At 42.1% G+C, this 19,360-nt stretch overlaps 1 protein-coding gene across 2 annotated transcripts in view; it reads right to left on the minus strand.

The window, feature by feature from the left end:
• tmem184a (transmembrane protein 184a) overlaps nucleotides 1-19,360 on the minus strand; it is a 67,313-nt gene that overhangs the window by 8,245 nt on the left and 39,708 nt on the right. For both annotated transcript variants that reach the window (XM_052021393.1, XM_052021394.1), the window contains exons 4-6: nucleotides 7,590-7,680; nucleotides 6,166-6,241; nucleotides 5,226-5,317 (exon numbers count right to left, since the gene is read on the minus strand). In XM_052021393.1, coding sequence (XP_051877353.1) covers nucleotides 5,226-5,317; nucleotides 6,166-6,241; nucleotides 7,590-7,680 — 259 coding nt within the window. The remainder of the gene's footprint in view (nucleotides 1-5,225; nucleotides 5,318-6,165; nucleotides 6,242-7,589; nucleotides 7,681-19,360) is intronic.

The following is a 19,360-nucleotide window of genomic DNA, read 5'->3' on the forward strand; positions in this document are numbered from 1 at the left end:
GGCCTGTATTGTGCTGTATTGTTCTATGGTTCTATACAAAGATAAGTGGAGGGACAGGTAGTGTTGTGGAAGCAGAGAGTCTGCAGAAGGATTTGGACAGGTTAGGAGAGTAGACAAAAAAGTGGCAAATGGAATACAATGCAGGGAAGTGTTATGCACTTTGGTAGAAAGAATAAAGGTATAGACTATTTTCTAAATGGGGAAAGAATTCAGAAATCTGAAGTGCAAAGAGACTTCAGGATTCCCTAAAAGTTAACTTGCAGGTTGAGTCGGTAGTAAGAAAGGTAAATGCAACGTTAACATTAATTTCAAGATGACAAGAATATAAAAGCAAGGATGTACTGCTGAGGCTTGATAAGGCATTGATCAGATTGCATTTGGAATATTGTGAGCAATTTTAGGCCCCATATCGAAGGAAAAATGTGCCGGCCCTGGATTTGATGTCTCTAGGTCTATACTCGGAGCTCAGAAGGATGAGGAGGGGATGTCATTGAAACCTACCAGATACTGAAAGGCCTGGATAGAGTGGACACGAAGAGGATGTTTCCATTAGTAAGAGAGTCTAGGATCCAAGGACACAGCCTCAGAATAAAGGGACATCCCTCTAAAACTGAGATGAGGGGGAAGTTCTTTAGCCAAAAGATGGTGAATCTGTGGAATTTGTTGCCACAGAGGGCTGTGGAGGCCAAGTCATTGGGTGTATTTAAGGCAGAGATTGATAGGTTCTTGATTGGCAAGCGGCTTAAGGGTTATGGGGAGAAAGCAGAAAAATGGGGTTTAGAAAAAAATCAGCCATGATTTCTCATGAAATATCAGCAATGGCAGAACAGACTCGATGGGCTGAATGGCCTAATTCTGCTCCTATATCTTATGGAATGGGGGCATGGGCTCTGTCTCAGTGGGACCCAGGGAACAGAGGAGGCGGCTGAGTGGGCCCCTCAAAACAGAGGAGTGGGCTTGGTCTCAGCAGGACATGGGAAACAGAGGAGTGGGCTCAAGACATGGAGACCCAGGATTTAGCCACTGAAAAGTGGACGTTTCTGCTTTACTGTCATTGAGTGGCTTCCTCAGCTATCAAAGCCATTCTCACACAGTCTGAACAGCCTCACTCGCTGACTGGGGGCTGGTTTTTCTGTGGACAGTTGAGCACAGGGGCACACTAGAAGACTCCAAACAGTATGCTACTGATGAGTTCTGACAGACCACTGGGCATCAATAGGTCTGGTCCATTGTTTGTTTGTTCTATGTTCTGATCTTCAACTCCTCTCCCTGGTCACAAACTAGCTGTTGTGAAGAAGACTGGGCAGACTACCCTTTGGTTTCCTTGGCTATCATCACCCTGAACTAAATGCCTGCAGACCTAGATGGTGGTGTGTCACATGAGAACACAATACCCCAGGTGCGGTCCTACCAAAGCCCTATTTAATCATAGTGGGACATCCTTACTCTTAATACCATCTGCACAATAGCTGACAGTGGCTGGGGTACAAGAATGCCCAGATGTCATTGAGCATCAACATTTCCCAATTTCTCCCCATCTACAATAACCAGTACTTCTGCCTTTTCCAAAGTGGATAACTTCACACTTTTCCACATTACACTCCATCCTCCACACTGTTGCATCTCACTCAGTTTGTCCATGTCCACTTCAAGCCATTTTATATCCACATCATAACTCACATTCCCAAGTCACCAGAAAACTTTGAAATCATCAGTCAGTGCTTAATCACCAATGCCTGGGCTACTTCACTAGTCACAGCCGGCCAACCTGCGAAGGACACGTTTACTCTCACGTTAACTAACTCTCAATCCACGTTATATATAGGGTCTCAACCCAAAATGTCGACTATCCCTCTGCCTCCACAGATGCTGCCTGAACTGCTGAGTTCCTCCAGCAGTTTGTTTTTTTGCTTATTATATTTCCCTCATATTGTCATGCTCTAACCGTGTACAGCAACCTCCCGAGTTGGATATAAATGGAAAGTCTTGTGAAAATCCAAATACACCGGTTCCCTTCATCTACTCTACTAGATTTATGTTCAAAAGAATGCCAATAAATTAGTCAAATATGATTTCTCTTCCATAAATCTATATTGACACTGCTCACTCATATTGTTATTTTCAATGTGTTTTAATATTGCATCCTCTACAATAGATCCTATTTTTTTCCAACTACCAAAGTCAAGCTAACAGTTCAGTAGATCCCTGTTTTCTCTCTCCACCTCTTAAAAAGTGAGGTCACAGTTGTATTCTCCAATTTACAAGAACTATTCCAGTGTACATGGAATTTCGGGAGATGACAACCAGAACAGCTGCTATCTCCATGGGCATCTCAGAATCACAGAGCACAGAAATAGGCCCTTTGGCCCACCACATCCATGCTGACCTTCATGCCCACCTACACAAATCTTATCTGGCTACATTAGGTCTTTATCCTTCTATGCCTTACCTATTCAAGTGCCTGTCTTAAATGTCTCTTAAACATAGTGATTTTATCTGATTCCACCACATCTTTCAAAACTTGGGTTGTAGATAATCAGGTCCTTGAGATTTATCAGCTTTAAGGCTCATTAACTTTCTGCGCATTATTTTTTTCCACTAACATTAATTTGTTTTACTTCTTCACCAACTTCGGATCCAATTCCCCAATGTTTCAGAGAGGTGTTTTTGCATCTTAATTCATGAGTTCTAACTCAAAATGTTTGCTTAATTCCTGTGTCAACTCCATTTTCCTATCAAAAATTCAATGTCTGTCAGTAAAGAAGCCACTTTGGTCCTCACTCATTTTTCCTTTTATGTTTTTGAATCTGTTATCTTCCCTGCAAAGAAAATCCTTCCCAATTGACAGAGAAGTAATTGACAAACTAAAAACAGCAGATGCCATAAATTGGAAGTAAAAACAGAAAATGTTGGAAATACTCAGCAGGTCAGGCAGCATTTGTGGAGAGTGTTTCATGTCAATGACCTTGCATCAGCACTGGAAAATTTAGAAAACAGGCATATTTTATGTTGCAGAGAAGATAGAGGTGAAGAGAGCAAAGAGAATGTCTGATACAATGAAGACCAAGAAAAAATGGATAACACAAATTGGTATTGAATGAGAGAGGGTGAAGGTGTTATGCTAATGGCAGCTAATCTATCTGGAAGAGGGCTAAATAGAGGGGAAAAAAAAGAGAAACAAAAAAAAACTAGTGGAACTGTGAGGCGCAGAAAACAGGAGCTGCTGAAAGCCTGAAATCAAGGTGAATGCTGGAAAAGCCCAGAAGGTTGGGCAGCATCTGTGGAGAGAGGAACACTGTGCTACATCACAAATGGTCAGAAATTAAAAATAAAGCTGCAGATGCAGGAAGTCTAAATCAAGATGCTGAAACACTCAGCAGGTCAGGCAGCATATAAGGAGAGGAAAGCAGAGCTAATGTTCCAGGGTGATAACCCTACAACCTTGAGAGGTTATCAACCCAAAATGCCAACCCTGCATCCTTTCCCCCAGTAGAAGCCACCCAATCTGCCAAGCAGCCTCTCCTCTTGGACCAGAACTGACCAGTCTGACGTAAACTGGAAAGGTTGATTATCTGAAATTCCCAAATTGATTGTCAAGCCCCAGGGCATGTAGCTGCCTAGACAGAAAATGAGATGTTGCGTCTTGAGGCCATCACAAGGTAGAGGGGATCACATTGTCAACATCAAAGGCAGTACCACAAAGTGAAGGAAATAGTCACTGCTTCACTGAAAGGAGTAGTTGGATATCTTGATCAAAGGGAGGGAAAGAGGTACAAGGGTAGATATTGCATCTCCTGTGGATGTGTGGGAAGATGGTCTGAGTAGGGGTGTTTGTGGAGATGGAAGAGGGAAGAAGGGGGTAGTGGAGGGAAACAATTTGGAATACGAAGGGGTGGCAGTGTGGGATGAGATTGTCTGTGATGGCAGAAATTATGGAGGATGATCATCCTTCCAATTTAGTGTTCACATTTGGTGATCACAATGCGCTCTTCACTACAGTGAAGAAACTAAATGCAATTTGGGTGACCCTGAGCTTTCTGTTGTCTGGCATGTTAATGCTCTACCCCACTCTCACTGCCCTCTGCCTTTGGCCTCTCTTACACTGTTTCATCAAAGCCCAATGTAAGCTTGAAGAACAACATATCTTCTGTTTAGGCATCCTACAGTCCTCAGGATTCAACAATGAACTCAACAATTTCAGATACCCAGCCTTTCCAGTTTGTGTTGGAACTGGCCAATTCTGGTTAAGAGGAGGGAATACTGGGGTACTCAATGGATCATGTGGTGTCTATGGGTAGGGTCGACATTTTGGATCAATGACTTTTGGCGGTGGGTGGGGAGGGGTGGATCATCGATCTCCATGGATGCTGCCTGGCCTATTGAGTGTTTGCAGCATTTTCAGTTTTTGTTTCAGACTTACAGCACCTGCATTTTTGTTTTGGTTTTCAGTCCCTGCCCAGATATGATGTAATTCAGCTTTCCTTTCTCTACAGCATTCTCCTTTTATTCAGATTTCTGGCAACCGTAGTGCCCGGCATCCCACAGTTCCAGCACGTTTTCTTATTTGCTTTCCCTACCCTCATTTCTCCCTCTATTTCTGGATAGAGTGGCTGCCACTACAAGCCCTCGTCATCCTCCCTCAGTCAACACCTATCACTATTCTCCATTTTCTTTTGATCTCCACTGCTCTCCCTTCCCTACAACTTAAAATATGCTTTTCTAACTTTTCAAAATTCTTATTAAAGGTCACTGACTTTTTCTATCTCCACAAATGCTGACTGACCTGCTGAGCATCACCAGTATTTTGCTTATTACTGGGCAGAGAAGTATTTGTTCTTCCACTTGCCCAGGTGTACAAGACTCCAAAGTCTACAGTGCACGTAAATAAGGCAGGGACTTTTATGCAGCCTCAAGATGGTACTCTTCCCAATCCATCCAGTAAAAAAAGGGATGCTCAGTAACAGTCCCTTAAGGATCTCTCTCAGTGGAGCAGAGGACCACTTCTCCATGGCTCCTAGCAAAACCTTTATAATGGAGAACCAGGCCATTTGGTACCTAGGGAAAAATCGCTTTACTCCATGAGACCACAACAAAATATCCAAGCCCACTCCTTGTACTGTGCACCAAGGAAGCCCATTTAAAGTTCCAACAAAACAGTACAACGGTCTATAATGATAAAGGCCACACCTTAAGCTTAGAAGTGAAAACAAACAGTGCCAACTTACTCAAAGTCTCCATCGTGATATTTGCCATAGACTTGTAGGATAATGGTGATGGCAGCCATCAGGGGTTTGATCACACAGAACTGTAGAGTGGCCTGGTTGAGAGAGAGCAGACCTGTGTAATAAGTAGCTCCAAGAACCTCAGTTACCCACCCACTGTACCCAGTACAGTGTGGGCTGGTTGGCTTTTCTCGTCATTAGTGAATTGTAGCACCCCATCATCACCCGGGTCTGGCCTGTATGGTTTAGTCACATATGCAGGAATTCAGGTGGTTAAGTCATCTAAGAACTGAAGTCAGCTTTCTAAGTCTGCACTGCCGACTAGAAGTGGTTACAAAGATATTGCCAAACAGAAGTGGCTCTGTACAGTGAAAGGCATGATGGGCATTACCAGCATGGTGAAGCCAAGCTTTTACCCCAGAATGAAAGAAACAATAATTGGAGAAAAGAACAAGCACATTCAAAGAACATGTTGCCTTGAGAATTGTTGCATTAGATCTGGGACCTTATTTTTCATTATCCACACTGATGACATGAGTGAAACAATTTTCTTCTTGGGCAGTCCTGTGGGATCAAGGATGACTTGCTTCCACATGGGTTCTGTGGGTGCTGAGGTGGCTCACGAGGTCAACATGGGAACTACAACTGTGACCAGAGGTTGCTGATGGGGTAATAGGCAGTTTGGGAGGTAGTGAGCTCCTTCTGTCATTTACAAGGGATTCTATGAGTTTCTGAGGTGCTCATTCTCACACACACACACACTTTCTGATTCATCCTGACTGAAACCCGTATATTTAATCAGGATAAACATCCATACTAACCCTGGATCCGACCTTATAATCAGGTTCCATCAGACTTGGGTTGGGTTGCAGACTCTGCAGCAAGGACGTAAAACTCTAGGGTTTCCAATGGGTTAAACCCCAGTGACTTCTCGTAAACTCACCTGTTTACAAAACCGCAAAAATCCAATGGAGTAGGTCATACCCACCAGGCAGCACGTTCCATACAAACAACTAGTCCTAATAATGAAACAGAAATCAAATAAATAAATACAGACAGTACCACATCCACAAATATCTTAAATCCATAATAATAACTTAAAAAACTAGTAATGCACAGCAGTCAGCAACAAATGAGAGGGAGAAACAGTTAATGCCACAGGTCAGTGATTAGAACTTACTCTCCTCATAAATCTATAATTTATTAGGATTATAATAAACTGTTTTATGTGGAACTAACACTAATTTCACCATATCAAAGTACAAGTACCTGGGATTGAAGAAAGACATTACATGGAAATGGGTCATTGCTTAATAAGAGTTCACCCATTTGACAGTGATGGAGCAAAATTTTCTCTCTCAAAGGGTTGTGAATCTTTGTCACTGTTCCCGAGGGTGGTGGAAGAAGACTTGGAGTATTTTTAAGGCAAAGGTATATAGATTCCTGATAGCAAAGGGGTGGAAGGTTGCCACATGTAGACATATATAATCAAATCAGCCATGATTTTATTAAACAAGAGAGGAGCTGAGTGGCTCCTGATTCACAAGTTTCCGTCTATGCCAAACAACCAAGTGGTTCTACAGCAGAATCCCCTTGTAATAATCACTCACTATTTGAATGATTTTATTTTACTTGTGTATTGTATGTGGATATCACTGACAAAGTCAGAATCTAATCCCTAAAATAATACTTAACCAAATAGCTTTGGGTAGCATAGTTAGTAGTGCTGTCTGTGTGTAGCTTGGATGTTCTCCCTGTGATCCTGAGAGTTTCCTCTGGGCGCTCGTTTCCTCCCACATCCCAAAGACATACAGACTGGTAGGTTAATTGACTACTGCAAATTGCTCTTAATATGTATGTGGAGGTTAAAATCTGGGGGAGTTGATGGGAATGTGGGGAGAATAAAATATGGGATTAAGGTAGGATTAGTGTAGATGGGTGGTTGAAGGCTGGCACAGACTCAGTGGGCCAGAGGGCCTGTTTCTGTGCTGTATGAATATGTGACTCTTAAAAAAATGTGTATTAATTCTGTGCATTTGCCTTCAGTCGTCCCGCAATACCCATCTTCAGATGTAGTTTCCATCTCACTGCCCAGCTGGGTGGATTTCACTGGCAGCAGAGCAGTAAACCTTGTAAAAAATTACCCGGTGAACTCCTCCCTGACGTCCTGGCTCAACTGTTTCAGAAAAATGGTTATTGAAAACTAAATGCAATTTTGCTTTGATCATTTTGTTCTGTGTAAAATGCATGATCATTTCAGATCAGATATAAATGCACTCAGCTATAACTTAAACATGAACCTGTGCAGTCTGCAGTTCTAATGCACAATGTAGAGGTGGAAGTACATAAAAGACACAAACAACTCACTTAATGGGTTTCCCTCTGATTTCTGACATAATCGCGCTCTCTCCTCCCAGGTACTCGTAGCACAGGCTGAGGAAGTTGTAAATCACAAAGGCTGCGGGAAAGACCACATAAATCAGTGCAAGTGCTTGACAATTGTCTCACTTAACCACACCTGCTTATTCATTTGCTGGCTGCTGCAGGGCAGCACACATTTTCTGCCAAATGGGAATGGGGCACTTGAGCAACGGTCAGGGGCTGGGTTGAGCTGAGCAGAGCTGGAGGCGCTGAGCAGACTCACTCGCTGAGTTAGTGAGACCGACTGGCAACCGCTCTTCCCGTGCCTGCACACTCTTCCATCACAACTGTTTCTGCAATCCTCTCCCACACACTGTTTTTGTTCATTTCCAACTTACGAACTATTCAGTTTACAAACAGTTCTCAGGAACGGTACGTGTATGAGTATTAAGTGGATTTACGTTACATCAACTGTCCACCACCCCTATAACAAGGCAGTCTCTATAGTTCAAAGGCACCAGGGAACTGAATATTTCAAAATAAAATTCAAGCAACCAGGCCAGCTTTAAGCACAACTGTCCATCATGTAATATGTTTGTACCCTTCTGATCTTCATCACTCCGCCTCTGCTGCTTGGACTATAAGAATTTAAATCCCTCTTCTCAACCTCTTCACCTCTCTCTCCCTTCCTTAAAACCTACCTCCTTGAGCAAGCTTTTGGTCATCTGTTCTGTTGTCTCCCATTGTGATTTGATGACAGTGCTTCTCTGAAGAGGCATGAGGCTATGATAATAAGCAAATTGCAACAAGTTGTTGTTTCGTCTACCTAGCCCCAAATCATACTCAACCCCAGCTGAAACTGTGCTTTGGATATCAAATCCAGAGGGCCCTGGTGAAATTGGCAGCTTGGTACAATTTCTGTTGAATTAGATAGTTTTCACTCTGGCCTCAACATCATAATGGATTGGGCCATGTGCATGTTCAAAAAGAGAGGGAGAGAGAAGGCAGGAAACTACAGGCCAGTTGCTTAACACCTGTCAAAAGAAAAACAGGGAAGCTATTATTAAAAAAAGTTACAGCACTCAGAAAAATCCAAGGTAATCAGGCAAAGTCAACAGAGTTTTGTGAAAGGGAAATCTTGTCTGACAGATTACTGGAGCTCCTTGAAGAAGTAACGTGCATTTCGTATAAAGGGGAAGAGATGGATTCACAATAGATTTACAGGAGGTGTTTGATAAAATGAAGCATCAAAGGTAATACTTAAGGTAACATTTAAGGTAATATTTTTGTGAGGTCAAAAGGTTAGCTCGCTAACAGAAACTGAACAGGAAAATTGGTCTTTTTCTGGTTAGAAATATAGTACAATAGCCAGAGCTTGCTTCATCTTTCAGTACGACTGTGACTATTCCTCTATCTCAAAACCATAATCCGGCTTTCTCCCCATAGCCTTGATGACTTGTGTCTCGAAACCCATCTCCTTCTTAAATACATTGAGTGACATGACCTCCACTGCCTTCAGTAGTAGTGAACTCCACAGGTCCACCACCCTCAACAGCTCGAGCTTTGGTTTAGTTTCAGGAAAAAAATAAAAGTGCATTCACACTTCTAGCGCACTTTCTCAAAGATAATAAAACAAAAACAGAAAATGCTGGAAACACTCAGGTCAGGCAGCATTTGTGGAAAGAGAAACAAAAATAATGTTTCAGGTCAGAGACCCCTTTATCAGAACTGGGAAAGAGAAGAAACAAGTTAGTTTTATGTTGTAGAGAGGGTGTGGATGGATGGATAGGATAAAGGGAATATCTCTGATCAAGTGAGGGCAGGGTTGATGTGGGGATCTGTAAATGAGATTAACTGATCGATGGGTTAATGGGGGAAAGTTGGAGGGAGAGAATCTGAACAAAGCAATGTATTGGCTATGAAATATGAGCAATTAGAGAGTGAAAACACATAGGAGCATGAAAGTTGTGAATTGCAAAGCTGTGGGACATGCTCAGCAAGTCAGGCTGTGCTGAGAGAGAAAAACTGAAACAATATCACAGATGAACTGACTGGATTTGAGACAAACATAGAAAATGAGTTACCTAAAGTTGTAGAATTCAATATTGAGACTGAGAAGCTGTAACATAACCAGATGGAAGACAAGGTGCTGTTCCTTGAGCTTATTTTGGGACTCATTATAACAGTGGGAAGGCACAGACTGATAGGTCAGAGTCGGAGTAGGGTGGGGAATTAAAGTGGCAGGCAACAAGGAGGCTCAAGGTCATCCCTGTAAACTGAATTCAGGTACTCCACAAAGTCAATTAGCCTGTATTTGGTTTCTTCAATGCAGTACAGACTACATGTGAACACCAAATGAATGCATGGCTGAGTGACTGGTGCAGGGGAAAGGGCATCAAATTCTTGGATCATTGGGACCTTATTTGGGAGAGGTATGACCTAGTCACAAAGAATGGGTTACACCTGAACTCCAAGGGGTCCAATATCCTGGCGGGAATGTTTAATATAGCTTTTGGGGAGGGTTTAAACTAATTTAGCAGGGGGAAGGAAACCAGAATGTTAGGATAGAGGAAGAAGTATATAGGAGCAAGTCCAAGACAATGTGCAGTGAAGATGGAAAGAAGGACAGGCAGGTGAAAAGACAGGATAATTTGCTGAACAATAGAAATACAGCAAAATCGGCAGCAGATACTGGTCTAAATGTACTATATTTAAATGCACGTAGCATTAGAAATAAGGTGGATGACCTAGCGGCACAGCTACAGATTAAAAAATATGACATTGTGGCAATCACCGAGTCATGGCTGTGAGTGGGAACTAAATGTCCAGGGGTACACAGTGTATAGGAAAGATAGGCAGGTAGACAGAGGGGGTGGTGTGGCCCTGACGGTTAATAATGATATAAAATCAATAGAGAGAAGGGACATAGGGTCAGAAGAAGTGGAATCCTTATGGGTGGAGCTAAGAAATGGCAAGGGTAAAAGGACAATAGTAGCAGGTATATATAGGCCCCCTAACAGCAGCCGGGATGTGGACTATAAGTTACAGCTAGAAATAGAAAAAGCGTGTCAGAGAGACAATGTCAAGATAATTATGGGGGATTTTAACATGAAGGTGAACTGGGAAAGCCAGGAAGGCAGTGGATCTCAGGAGACCGAGTTTGTGGAAGGTCTACAGGATGGCTTTTTGGAGCAACTTGTTGATGAGCCCACCAGGGGATCAGCTGTTTTGGAATGGGTGCTGTGTAACAAACCAGAGGTGATTAAGGAACTAAAGATAAAGGAACTATTAGGAACTAGCGATCACAATATGATTGAGTTCAGTTTCAAATTTGAAAAGGAGAAGCTGATATCAGATGTCTCAATATTTCAGTGGAACAAAGGAAATTACAGTGACATGAGAGAGTAACTGGCCCAAATTGATTGGAAAAGTAAGCTAGTTGGAGGGACGGCAGAGCAGAAATGGATGGAATTTCTACAAGAAATAAGGAAAATGCAGGATAGATATATTCCAAGAAAAAAGGTTATGAATGGAAAAATGGCACAAATGTGGATAACGAGAGAGGTGAAGTCTAAAATAAAAGCAAAAGGGAGGGCATACAAGGTAGCAAAAATTAGTGGGAAAACAGAAGACTGGGAAACTTTTAAAAACTTACAGAAAGAAACTAAGAAGGTCATTAGGAAAGAAAAGATGAATTATGAAAGGAAGTTGGCAGATAGCATTCAAAAAGATACCAGGAGTTTCGTTAAATATATGAAGAGGAAAAGAGAGACGTGGGTTGATATAGGACCAATTGAAAATGGTGCGGGAGAGATTATAATGGATAACAAAGAGATGGTAGAGGAACTAAATGAGTATTTTGCATCGGTCTTCACTATGGAGGACATCAGCAATATACCGGATAGTTAGGGGTCTCAGGGGATAGAACTGAATTCAGTTAAGATTACTAGAGAGACGGTGCTAGGGAAGCTAAATGGACTAAAGACAGATAAGTCTCCCGGACCAGATGAAGTGCACCTCGGGTTCTGAAGGAGGTGGCTTCAGAGATTGTGGAGGCACTAGTGATAATTTTCCAGTAATCAATAGACGCTGGCATGGTTCCAGAGGACTGGAAGGTTGCAAATGTAGTTCTGCTGTATAGGAAGGGTGGGAGACAGCATAAAGGAAATTACAGACCTATTAGTCTGACATTGGTGGTGGGAAAGTTATTGGAATTGATCCTTAAGGATGAGGTTATGGAATACCTAGAGATGCAAGGCAAGATAGGCCTAAGCTAGCATGGTTTTGTGAAGGGAAGATCCTGCCTGACCAACCTATTGGAGTTTTTTGAGGAAATCTCAGGTAGGGTGGATAAGGGAGAGGTTGTGGATGTTGTGTATTTAGACTTTCAAAAGGCCTTCGACGAGGTGCCGCACAAGAGGCTGATAAATAAGATGAGAGCTCATGGAATTACAGGTAGGATATTGAAATGGGTGGAGCATTGGCTGGTAGGCAGAAAGCAAAGGGTGGGAATAAAGGGATCCTGTTCTGGTTGGCTACGGGCTACTCATGGTATTCCGCAGGGGTCGGTGTTGGGGCCACTTCTTTCTACTTTGTACATTAATGATTTGGATTATGGAGTAAATGGCTTTATGGCTAAGTTTGCAGATGACACCAGGATAGGTGGAGGAGTAGGGAGTACTGAAGAAATAGGAGGGTTGCAGAAAGACTTAGATAGTTTAGGAGAATGGGCAAAGAAATGGCAGATGAGATTCAATGTTGAGAAATGTGCCGTTGTACACTTTGGAAAAAGAAATAAACAGGCAGATTATTATCTAGATAGGGAGAAAATTCAAAGTACAGAAGTACAAAGGGACTTGGGGGTACTCGTGCAGGATACCCTAAAGGTTAACCACCAGGTCGGATCGGCGGTAAAGAAAGCGAATGCTATGTTAGAGTTCATTTCGAGAGGTATAAAGTAAAGTATAAAAGTAAGGAAGTGTTGATGAGGCTCTATGGGGAACTGGTGAGGCCTCATTTGGAGTACTGTGCACAGTTTTGGGCCCCGTATCTTAGGAAGGACGTACTGATGTTGGAGAGGGATCAGAAAATATTTATGAGGTTGATTCCGGGAATGAAAGGGTTTACTTATGATGAGTGTTTGCCGGCTCTTGGACTGTATTCATTGGAGTACAGAAGAATGAGAGGGGACCTCATAGAAACATTTAGAATGTTGAAAGGACTGGACAGAGTAGATGTGGTTAAGCGGTTTCCCCGGTGCGTGAGTCCAGGACTGGAGGGCACAATTTTAGAATTAGAGGATACAGGTTTAAAACAGAATGAGGAGAAATTTCTTTAGCCAGAGGGTAGTGAAATTACGGAATTCTTTGCCATGTACAGCTGTGGAGGCCCAATCATTGGAGGCGTTTAAGGAGGAGATTGAGAGGTATCTACTTCGTCAAGGTATCAAGGGATGTGGGGAATAAGGCCGGAAATTGGGGCTAGATAGGAATAGTATTAGTTTAGCTCATGGAGCAGACTCGATGGGCCAAATGGCCTACTTCTGCTCCTTTGTCTTGTGATCTTGTGAAGTACATTAGACTGGAAAAAGTATAAGTGAATTGCTGCTTCACCTGAAAAGGACACTTTGGATCTCTGGATGGTGGGAAGGGAAGAGGTAAGATGACAGGTGTTGCATCTCCTGCGGTCTTTGATCCAAAACATTAATTCTGTTTCCCATTCCATGGACGTTGCCTGACATGCTGAATGTTTCCAGTGTTTTCTGTTTTTATTTCAGATTTTTAGCATCTGCAGTATGTTGATTAATTTTGACAAATTTGCCTTCCACACAATGGTCAAATTTCAAACAAAATTGTTAAGAGGAGCAATTTTTCCATAAAGCTTCCGATGGTACTGCAGTTGATTACATCAAAAACGAAATATCACAAAGCAATTTCGTGTGCTGACAAGGATCATCTATATTAAATGTTCAAACCCAGTTTTCTCAAGAGAAAATAAAGCATGCTAGTGATAGGAAGGTAAAGCTTATTATTCTCCTTGATCTGCATCTGATTATACTTCCCTCATCTCCCTGGAGTGCTTAAACAAAACCAAAACATTTGTAGTACAAGCAGGAAGAGTTTAATTTGGGAGTTTCAATAAACACTGTTTTGTATAATCACATGAAGGGTTATCAACAAAGAAGTGGCCAAAAGCATTCTGTATTGGTTAATAAATCTCCATTTCCAGATTGGGCAGCACAGTGGCACAGACAGCGAAGCTCCTACCTCACAGTTCAGCAATCTGGGTTCAATCCTGACCTCTGGCGCTGTCTGTGTGGAGCTTGCACACTTTCCCTGCATTAGCCTGGGTTTTCTGTGTCTGATCCAGTTTCCTTCCACATCCAAAGACGTGAGGATTGGTAGGGTAATTGGTTGTTGTAAATTGCCGCAAGGGTGTAATATGAGGGGGGCAGTTAATGATAATGTGGGGAGAATAAAATAGAATTAGTGTAGGATTACAGTAAATGGTTGGCATGGACTCAGAGGGCTAAAGATCCTCTGTCTGCGCTATGTGACTATGATTACTTGTTTTTTTTATTTTTGATTCTTTACTAGGTTTTACTTTCTATATCAGTGTAGCAGGAACTCAGAGAAGTTGCAGTACTGAACATCAGGGCTTGGTTGTAATTTTCTGCATCATCCAGGGATGGTGAATTTAATTGGATAAGGCACACATATAGGATTAGTATAAATGGGAGGTCAATGGTCAGCATGGATTCAGTGGGCCAAAGGGCCTGTTTCCATGCTGTATCTGTCTGTGGCTCCAAGGCAAAACAGGGAAGTCAGGTTGCTTCAAGGAGGTCATCTTACAGATTCTCCCTCTTACATTTTCAAAAATGGTTCTAATTTTGCCACAGATAGTCCAAACCATCTCATCTTATTCTTATGGGAACAGAGGCATTGGAAGGAAATACAGGAATTGGTGAGATGTGTAACATGCTTTGATTTTCTATTCATACATAACCTCTAACATTCTTTGCATAAGTCAATAACATGGTCACTGGTTATCACATCACTTGCACAGAGTCCCAGGACAACAATCACCTCTCAATGGTGAAATTTTTTTGACATTAGATAACTGCAATTGGAAATTCTGAGGCAGACAAAAACTGGACAGCCTGAATACTGCCCTTAAACTGTGCCAGAATAAACTTATTGGAGCTTTGCTATTATTATTGTTAAATGTAGACCAATCCCAACTAGAGAGTTTGGGAAAGGAATACATTAGTGAAGAATAAAATCACCTTTTCCTCCCAGTGAAGAACCTCTGTTGGCCCCATGTCACCTAGTGACTTAAGAATGAAAAACGCAACAAGGTGAGTGGAAGGGTGAAAATCAGCTCACATTTTAAATTCATTCTCAAGATATGGGCATGACCAGCAAGGTCAGCATTCATAGCCGATTCTAACCGCCCCTAAGATGGTGGTGATGAGTTGCCTTTTTCTGCCGTCATCACCTTTCCAACAAAGACACCCATACAGTGGTGTTGGGGAGTTTCAGGATTTAAATTCAGTGACAATGAAAGAATGAGAATCATTTCCAAGTCAGGATCATGTAAGATTAAGACAGGAGCCTCTCCATAATGGTATTCCCATGCACATGCTCTCCTTGTTCTTCTGGAGATAATGCTGAAGAATCATTGACATGTTTCTATACTGCAGCTAGTGATGGTGGAGTTAGTGGATGAGATGACAATGGTTCAGGTTGCTTTGGCCTGGATATTGTTGAGGTATGTTGGAGTGGCACTCATCCACACAAGTGGAGAGAATGCCATTGAAATCCTAATATTCCTTGTGGAAATGTTTTGGGGATAATCAGGTGGCAAGTTCAACCATGAAATATCCAGCCTCTGATGTGTTTACCAGCATAGCCTTCGCAGGGCTGGTCTGGTAAGTATCTGATCAGGGTGACACCTAGGGTGTTAATGATGAGGATTTGGCAATGGTAATGTTAACATGTGAGTGGACAACCCCTCACTGGAACTGGTCTTTGAATAGTGCTTGTGTGGCATTAATGTAACTTGCCACTTATAAGCCCAAGCCTGAATGTTGGTCCTGGTCTTGCTACATGTGGGTATGAACTGTTTCATTAAGAATTTGTAAATGGAACGGAACAGAGCAGAAAACAAATAAAACTGCGGATGCTGGAATCTGAAAGAAAAACAGAAATGCTGGAAGAACTCAGCCAGTCAAGCAGCATCTATAGAATGAGAAACCACTTAACATTTTGGGTCAGGGAACCTTCCTTCGAACTGGAAGTTGCTGCTTGACTGGCTGTGTTCTTGCAACGTTTCTGTTTTTGCACCAAACAGAACATTAAAATAAAAACAAACTGCTTGACCTGTTGCAACACACACAAAATGCTGGAGCAACTCAGCAGGTCAGCCAGCATCTATGGAGGGAAATAAATAGTCGACGTTTCTGGTCGAGACCCTTCATCAGGACTGGAAAAGAAGAGGGCAGGAGCCAGAATAAGAAGGTTGGGGGAGGGGGAGGAACACAAGCTGGCAGGTGGTAGGTGAGTCCAAGTGAGAGAGGAAGGGGAATGAAAGGATGTGATGCAAGAAGCTGAGAGGTGATAGTTAGAAGAGGCAAAGGGCCGAAGGAGGAGGAATCCAGTAGGAGAGGACAGTAGACCGTGGAATAAAGGGGAGGAGGGCAATGGATGGGCAGGTCATGAGGGCAGGGGAGGGGAATGAGAAGGGGTGAGGGGGCCACAGGAATGAGGGAAAACAAAGGGGAGGGGGTGGAAAGAGAGGAGGGGTTACCGGAAGTTAGAAAAATCAACGTTGAGACCGTCAGGTTAGACACTACCAAGGCCTGTTGAGCTCTTCCAGCATCATGTTTATTGCTCCAGATTCCACCATCTGCAATTTTTTGAGTCTCCAGAACACAAGCAAACATCCCCACTTAAGAACAGTCATTTATGAGGCAGTTTAAATTAGCTAAATCTAGGACATTGTCCTAATGATCTAGTGCTGAGATAAATACCCGCCAACAACTACACTACCTTTTTTTGTGATAGGTATGATTTTATCTAATGAAATAATTTCCTTTAAGGATGCCAATACCACACAAATTCAAGAAAAAAAAGGAAATTCAATTGCTTTCCCCTTCACTACCCAACATAGTAAACAAACAGGTCACTGCTCAGTAATCTGTAATCTGTTCCAGCTGTTACTGGGAGTCTTTTATTCTAATCTCTACTGTTGATAAGCAGCTAAACTCTGTCTAAAATACTCTTACAAAAAGAACACTGCTGCAGTAAACAACGGAAATATGGGGTCACCATGGGAGCTATGAACTGCATCTGTCCACTACTTAACACTTTGCCTCATGATACACACATCATGTAGCTGCTTTTCAATTAATTTACAAACCCACACAATCTTTGTTGGCAAGTGGGAGAAAGGGAGGAAGAAAACACAAAACATTGTCAAGATGTATTGCTGCTTTGTATAGAATGCTTTACATTGAATAAATGGTACATTATAAGCACATGCATTCTGTTGCTAATTATTGAATGTCTATAAACAGCATCTTCTAAGACATCTCTACCTCAAGGAGGGAGGGAAGGATTAACTCTGTCTTGCACAATGATTGTTTTAAAATGTAGAATATATATTGCTTCACCCCAGGATTGGTCACATTAAATAAATCCAATAATTCATGATTGGCAAGTCACTTGGGGAATATTGTTGTCTGATAAATTGGTTTATTTCGGGAGTCAATAAAACTATGAATTGCCACCAAGGCGTAGATTGTAGATGGCACACCCTACACATGGAAGCACATGACAGGGCAGCCATACCTCAATCCATTTACAGTATTCTGGCTGTATCTCAGCTCCTCCATTTGCCACCATGGGCAATATGATGCATAGTGTGTGCCTTCTAACAGGTTGGAAAATATAACACAAGAATTCATTCATAATTCAGAAAAAAACCAAGATGAAGAAACCTGATATCACATGAAAGCAAACCAAATTGTGTGGGTTCCAGCGATTTCACTTCGAAGCCCAATTCAGATGTTACAATTAATTTCAATGCTGTGTGTTGTCAATGAGCAGGCGGGATTCAGGACATTATCCTAATAACAGAGTATCTAGCGGTCTCTCTCTACCCTGTTGCATGGAAACTAATTTGTAACATCCCATTGGAGATCAACAGCAGTGTGATCCATAGCTGTGGAAAAAATGGTGCCCCTTCCATTCGAAACTGGTGAACCATGAAAAGTTTTGCAATTATATAACATTCTCCACTCCTTTTTGGAATGTGCTAAAGTCCTTTACAGATAATGAAGTGCTTTGAATGTAGGAAACACAGATACCAATTCATGCACAGCAACATCCAATAATGAAATAAAGACCAGACAATCTGATTCAGAGATAAAAATTACCCAGGACGCTGGGGTATGGTGTTCTTTGAAATAGATTTTGTGGGAGACGGGACACTGGTTTACCATCTCATCTGAAAGATGACACCTCTGACAATGCAGCAACACCTTGCTATCATCATCTCTGGAGTAGGAAACTTTGGACCTGGAGGTCAACGTGCTACCAGCTGGATCATGGATGGGATTGAAGGATTATGCCCAAAAGATCAAGGTATAAATTGAGTAGTAACACAGTGAATTTGAATGGAGCATAAATTTAGTATAAAGCCAGTTTAACCTTTGCAAGAGAAAGCTTTCAAAAGAATAACCTGAGACAAAATTCGCAGTCACTTAGAAATATAGAGATTAATTTACAGTAGAGAAACAAAGGAATGCAGATGCTAGAATATCTACATGAAAAACACTATGATGCTGGAAGAACTCAGCAGGTTCCTGCAAGTTACCTTTAACCCATCCCCCAGTGGATCTGCTCTCCACTCCTACCCTGCACCTGCCTATCACTATCTCTTACTTGCATCTACCCATCACCACCTCGTGTCCACCCTGCCTCCCCTCTTTTGTCCACCTATCACTGCTCTGCTTTTCCCTCCTATATATTGGGCTTCCCCTTTTCCCATCTTCAGTCCTGAAGAAGGGTCCTGACCTGAAACGTTTAATTTACAGTAGCTAGCAAGGATCTGTAAAAAGAGAACATTTAACTTAAACTGATGGGAAATTGAACTTGAAAAAAGTGTGAACTTGAACGTGACGGTGAACTTGAACGGGATAATAAACTTGAACTTGCTTTTTTTTTAAAATGAGATAACAGGGAGGTTTACAATGGTAATGTGGTTGATGTGCTGTATACTGACTTCTGAACGAACTTTGAAGTGCCACGTAATGGGCTTGTGAGCAAAACCAAAGGGAGAGTGGCAACATGGATATGAAATTGTCTCAGTCGTGAGTGGCTGTTCTTCAGATTGATGGATGGTAATCAGTATTGTTTCTGATGTTGGGACTCTGTTTCAATGTATATAAAAGGCCTGCTATTGAGGGTGTAGGAGACAATTATAAAGACAAAACATGAAGGCATAGAGGAAAATAAGGAGGACTATGATGAGCTTCAAGAGGACACATGCAGGTTGGTGGAACGGGCTGACACTTGGCAGATGAAATTTAATGCAGTTAAGCATTCATTTCTTAAAGTACAAAGACAGGCCATTTAATGCAAAGAGTACATTTCTGAAGGTTATGCAGGAACAGAAATACCTGGGTATATACTTACATATTTCTTTAATGCCAACACACAAACACTGAGGGAACTCAGCAGGTCAGGCCCCATCGCCCTCTCTCTTTCCCCTCC

The sequence above is a fragment of the Pristis pectinata genome, chromosome 8 (genome assembly GCF_009764475.1).
Source record: "Pristis pectinata isolate sPriPec2 chromosome 8, sPriPec2.1.pri, whole genome shotgun sequence".
Taxonomy (NCBI): Eukaryota; Metazoa; Chordata; class Chondrichthyes; order Rhinopristiformes; family Pristidae; genus Pristis; species Pristis pectinata.